The following is a 6,421-nucleotide window of genomic DNA, read 5'->3' on the forward strand; positions in this document are numbered from 1 at the left end:
CGAAAATTACAAGCGCTGTACTTGGCCATAACTGGAACCTCATGGAACATTTTAAAGCGATCTGCGCTATATTTCCGCCCTCCAGTGTGGTAATGGGTATAATTAATGAACCTGTAGGGTATAATTAATGAACCTATGAAAACAATGTTTTCCAGTGAAACACACATAGTTGAGATCAGAAATCCTTAATTAGATACATTTTTTAAGGCAAATTTTCTAACGTTTACAACATATTGTATTTACATTTATTTGCAATAATGTTTCACACCCAACAAGTAACTAACGGATGAAATTATAATATACCAAAATGTGGACCTATAAAGAAGACTTTTCTAAACAAATGTTGTAAATATGAGGATGATTGACAGCCAATGAGAACACAAAATACCAAATTACAACCATTTCGGATGAAAACGTGTACTTTCTCCGCCAAGTGATTCGGAATTAATAGAACGGTGTCTGTAAAACGTTGTAGACTTTAAAATCAAAAATGGCAGTTTGTGTTGGTATTATTGGCAAGGATAATTCGCCCTTGTACTTGTCTACGACGGATATGGACAAGGAGTTGGAATTGCAGTATCGCGTCCACGCTTCGTTAGATGTCGTAGAAGAGAAGTGCCAAGCCGGTGTTAAAGGAACACCAGAAACTAAAGAATTATATTTGGGTCAATTATATGCAACTGAAACTCATAAAATATATGGTTTTGTGACAAATACAAAAATCAAATTCATTCTGGTGATTGACTCTGGTAACATAGCTCTTCGTGAAAATGAAGTTCGAGCGATGTTCCGAAATCTTCATATACTATATACGGATGTCTGTAACCCTTTCTTCTTACCTGGAGAACACTTAGACTCGAAGAAATTTGATCGCGCTGTACATAAGCTTATGAGCGGAAACATTTAAATAAAATCAGCCGTGAAAATGAACTATTAAATTGATTTTATTGTAATACTTTTCAGAATTGAATTCACTTTTAAAATAAATAACGGTCGTATGAACTAGGCCATTCCATTACAAAAATGTAATCTGGGAAACTGTCAATAAAAAATTCTCAAAATACCGATGGCTCGTGAGCTGAACATATCGCAATATTCCATTTGGCAAATATTGAAAAATGAGCTCGCGGCAAAGCCATTGAAATTCCAAAAAGTGCAAGAACTTACATCGCAACAGAAAGAAAATAGAATCAAAAGAGGTAAAGAGTTGCTTCGCTTGGCCGAAAGCCGATGGTCGCTCTCCACTCGTATTAATCGACCGTGGTATCAGAATAAATGCCGAATATTATCGCGAATATATTCTGGAGGGTGTATTTGAGCCTTGGGCACGCAAACATTTTGGCCGCGCCACCCAAGAATGGTTACAAAATGAGGTTCCTCGCTTCATTTCCAGCGCACAATGGCCACCAAAATCTCCGGATACCAATCCGTTGGACTAGTGTGTCTGGAGTATTTTGGAAAGTAAAGTTGGCACTACAAATACCAAAGTGTCGATCACCTCAAGCAAGCGCTTCGAACACATCTAAACTTAGTTGTGGCGTTTGACTTTGTTGCAGTTTTTTTTATCTCACCCTGTAAACAAAGGATCAAAAATTCAATTCTTTGTATGATTATACAATGTCAAATGTTACAGATGCGAAAATGCAACAGTGATAAAAAAATGGGTTAATAATTTTTCATATGTGCATATGTGTTATTCAATGAGAACCCAAAATACCAAATTACAGACAATTCGATGAAAACCCGTGTCCAAAATCCTGGAGATCTGCAGATTTCATAGCAAATGCTAAATTGCAGTCAAACTCCTCTTAATGAGGGGACTACCCGAAAAAGTAGACAGATATTGATATTTTTTGTGAAAATATTTGGTACCCAATAAGAAAACAATGCACTAAATTTAGTCGAAAACCCCGGATTTGTTCGAAGAACTTTTCAAAATACCGATAATTTGGCGGGCGTACCATTATATTTGGGTTATGCCTAAACGTGGTCCAATCTTCGAACATAACCTGCATGCAGACAAAATTTTAGCAATCTATTTCAATTCGTTTAAAGGCTTGAGTGATTACCGCAGACATGTGTAAATCGTCAAAGAATTTTACGCTGATTAAGAATAGATACATTATAGGGTCGGAAATTATTATTTCGATGAGTTACAAACGGAAAAACAAACGTAATACTGTGGTGGAGGGTATGACAATTATACATTCAATAGAAATTGTTATACCAGAGAGTAAACCAAAGTAGCACACACAAGTCAGGATATTTTTAGTGTACACGTTTTCAAATATATATTCCGTGTCGCTTAAGGACGATATCATAAGGTTCATAACCACCCCATAGAACCCACGGTAAGCTAACCCAGCCATAGAAGTTGCGTTGCAAATTTTCAGCTTTCTAACTATCATATCCGAGTTTTGCGTCGGGTATTTAAATCTCCAATCGACCAATTAGGGTTCTTGTTGCAAGGTTGTTGTTGTCTTCAGAACCCGCCTGAGTTGGGGGATTTTGGATTTGTCAGACAATCTGGAGACAATTTTTTCGTCTATTGTTCCATTTTCTAATTATTTATGTACATTCATATATCAAATTTCTCATTTTTAAATTTGTTTATCTTTGCCCAAGGGAAGCTATGATCAATTTTTTTAATTTAAACATACATTGTGAGGACAGAAAAAACCAAATCGTACTTAGTGTCCTTCAAAAAATAATTAGATATCTTATTCCACATTTAAGTTACGGCGATTTAAGTACGATCTATTTTACGGGTATTTAAATACCCATCAGGCATGAATGGGTTAATGATCCAACAAAATATATGTGGCTCAGTTTATTCGTTTCCGGCTGCAGTGTGCACCTCAAACTGTTGTAGTATCTCAATACATCTAAGTACTTAATGTCAAATAAAAATCTTTGCAAACGATTTCCAAAATAAGGTGGAGTGTATATGACATTTGTCATTCTGTCTCAAAATATTCGACGGAGACCACATATAGTAAAATTCTATGTCGATTTAGCCTGTCCATTAATCTGTAGAAATCACCGATAGATATCGTAGTTTTTAAGATAGAGCTGAAAATTTGCACATATATTGATACTACTAATAGGATGTTTGAATTGAAAATGGGATATATCGGTCAATGTTTTTAGACCGAATATAACGGTGATTTTTTTTTCGTTTTAGTCGCATTTCCAACCGAAAGGGCTGTATTTGGCATCACAGATCCATGGAGGACGAACAAATAATTTTTTTTCGCAAAAAAGGAATTTCGTTTGTAACATATTGAGTCGAGGTAAAATTCTGAGACAACTTTCGCCCTTTTCTTGAATTGCACTGTAGTTTTAGTTCTACCTTTTGATTGTTTCTATTCAGAGTTTCTACCGATTTAATATATTTTATAAGAATAACCTATTTCCTTATATTTCGTAATGACTTCCTTAATTCAATAGTGCTGATTATTAGTATATCATATAAATTTTTCTTAAAATAGACCCTCTCTATATTTCGTCAAAAGAGAGCATTTTTTTTTAGAAAAACAAAACACGTATATTTTATAGAAATAATTTTGATGAATTATTGTAGTGTTAAATCGTTTTCTATTCACTTCACTTTACAATCAATGTAACATAAGTATTCCTCTGTCCACTTTCATTTATGTTTCAATCATTTTGTTGCCGAACATTAAATAATTTATGCATTTATTTTAGCTCATCACAAAACTTTGTTTAATATATTATCCTTATTATTTTTTGCCAGGACTTTTATTTATTTATTTGTATAAATATTTTTTTCAAATCCCCACAACACTTTTGTTTATTATTTGTTTTAATTATTTTTTATTTCGTATCACTTTATTACCGATGCCGTTGATATTTTTACGAAACGTGTTGTTGCACGCGCTGTCAAATGTCAACTGATCTCCAATAATACGATATGAAAATATCGTTTACACAAAATTTGTTATTATTTGTTGCTGCTGCTTTGCGTTTTTTGTTGCTATTGTTGTTTTCATTCTCGTTCTCGTTGAAAATGCGCCTAGATAAAAAAGCAACAATCATAATTCACTGTCGTGTAGATACTTTTATTTGCTTTCTCGCGATTGTCATTGTAACTGCTCGGCTACTCAACTACTCGTACTAAAACATTCTGCATATCTCGTGAGTTCTGACGAGATAATACAGTGAATCGGTGAGTGTACAAAATTACATTGCTATTAAGGGCGAATATTGCAATACATTAAAAAGTCAATAACTTCGCTTTGTAATTTCAGGTTTATTTTTCCATTTTGATTTTGGAAATGAAAATTCCATATGAGAATGAAAGCTCATGGCTGAAGGAAATTTTGGCAACAGGTCAAGTTTTCGAGTTATGTCCTGATGCATATTTTGTTTTTTAACTCTAATGTTCATGAAGAAAATAAGAACGAAATTGGCGAACAAGGATTTGAGATAGAACGGGGATTTGTTTTGCAAAAAATGTTATCTCAAAAATAACCTCTACTAGCCTACTGGTTTTGCTTTATTCCAGTACCGAAATTCCAGTATTTTGGAGCCGGCGAACAAGTAAAAATTTACAGCCTGTTTTTGTAAAATTCCAAACGAACGAATTCGAGTGACTTACGACCAAACCTTTATTTATGTTTATAAATATTTTCTGATTCAAAACAAAAATAAATGACATATTTTTCAAAACCAAGGAGTTTGGTCGTAAGTCACTCGAATTCGTTCGTTTGGAATTTTACAAAAACAGGCTGTTAAACTTTTTATATCCTAAATCATGATGTGGACTTAAAGTCCAAGATGTCGCTGTACTCGGGAAGGTCAAAATATTTATACCCTTCACCACACTGTGGTACAGGGTATTATGTCTTTGTGCATATGATTGTAACAGGCAAAAGGAAACGAGGTAGACACATGGTTCCTTTTGAGAATATGCATAGAATCACTTTCTAAATCGATTTATGCATGTCCGTCTGTCTGTCGATGTTAAATTGTAAACAAAGTACAGGTCGCATTTATGATCCGAATTGGATGAAATTTGTCATAGGTCGCTTATTCGGCCCAAGGACGAACCCTATTGAAATTGGGAAAAATCGGTTCCGATTTAGATATAACTCCCATATATATATATATATATATATATATTTAACCGATTTAATGTAAACGGTCCCTATCATTAAATTTGCATGGCATTTGGTACAGCCTAATCATTTAGGTCTAGAATGATGTCTGCTAAGTTTCGTGAAAATCGGTCCAGATTTAGATATAGCTCCCATATATAGTTTCGTCCGATTTCATGTAAATGGTGCACCAAATTCTCTATATATCCTTCGATTTGCACGAAATTTGGTATAACGCACTGAATTGAGCCTAGAGTTATGTCTGGCAAGTTTTGAGAAAATCGGTTCAGATTTAGATATACCTCCCATATATAGTTTCGTCCGATTTCATGTAATTGGTGCCCCCAAAGTCCCTATATATCTTTCGATTTGCACGAAATTTTGCATAACGTACTGAATTAAGCCTAGAGTGATGTCTGCCAAGTTTCGAGAAAATCGGTCCAGATTTAGATATAGCTCCCTTAAATAGTTGCGTCCGATTTCATGTAAATGGTGCCCAAATCCCTATATATCTTTCGATTTGCACGAAATTTGGCATAACGTACTGAATTGAGCCTAGAATGATGTCTTCCAAGTTTCGAGAAAATCGGTCCAGATTTAGATATAGTTCTCATATATAGTTTCGTCCGATTTCATGTAAATGGTGCACCAAAGTCCCTATATATCCTTCGATTTGCACGAAATTTGGCATAACGTACTGAATTGAGCCTAGAATGATGTCTTCCAAGTTTCGAGAAAATCGGCCCAGATTTAGATATAGCTCTCATATATAGTTTCGTCCGATTTCATGTAAATGGTGCACCAAAGTCCCTATATATCCTTCGATTTGCACGAAATTCGGCATAACGTACTGAATTGAGCGTAGAGTGATGTTTGTCAAGTTTCGAGAAAATCGGTCCAGATTTCTATATAGCTCCCATATATAGTTTCGTCCGATTTCATGTAAATGGTGCACCATAGTCGCTATATATCTTTCGATTTGCACGAAATTTGGCATAACGTACTGAATTGAGCCTGGAGTGATGTCTGCCTTGTTTCGTGAAAATCGATCCAGATTTAGATATAGCTCCCATGTCTCGCCTCGTCCAATTTCATGTAAATGGTGCACCAAATGGTTCTTCGATTTGCACGAAATTTGGCATAACATACTGAATTGAGCCTAAAGTGCTGTCTGTCAAGTTTCGTGAAAATCGGTCAAGTTTTAGATATAGCTCCCATATATATTTTCGTCCGATTTAATGTAAATGGTGCACCAAAGTCCACATATATCTTTCGATATGTACGAAATTTGACATAGCGTA

The 6,421-nt window shown here is 34.9% G+C and overlaps 1 protein-coding gene across 1 annotated transcript; it reads left to right on the top strand.

Moving 5' to 3' along the window:
• Positions 1 to 479: 479 nt before the first annotated feature.
• On the top strand, positions 480 to 907 carry LOC133326218 (trafficking protein particle complex subunit 2-like protein). Its single transcript, XM_061534899.1, has one exon. It carries the CDS (start codon positions 491 to 493, stop codon positions 905 to 907), a length of 417 nt encoding a protein of 138 aa, XP_061390883.1. The 5' UTR covers positions 480 to 490.
• The last annotated feature ends 5,514 nt before the right edge of the window (positions 908 to 6,421 follow it).

Source organism: Musca vetustissima, unplaced genomic scaffold, assembly GCF_032173495.1.
Source record: "Musca vetustissima isolate MV318-11 ecotype Yass unplaced genomic scaffold, APGP_CSIRO_Mvet_v1 utg5479, whole genome shotgun sequence".
Classification (NCBI taxonomy): Eukaryota; Metazoa; Arthropoda; class Insecta; order Diptera; family Muscidae; genus Musca; species Musca vetustissima.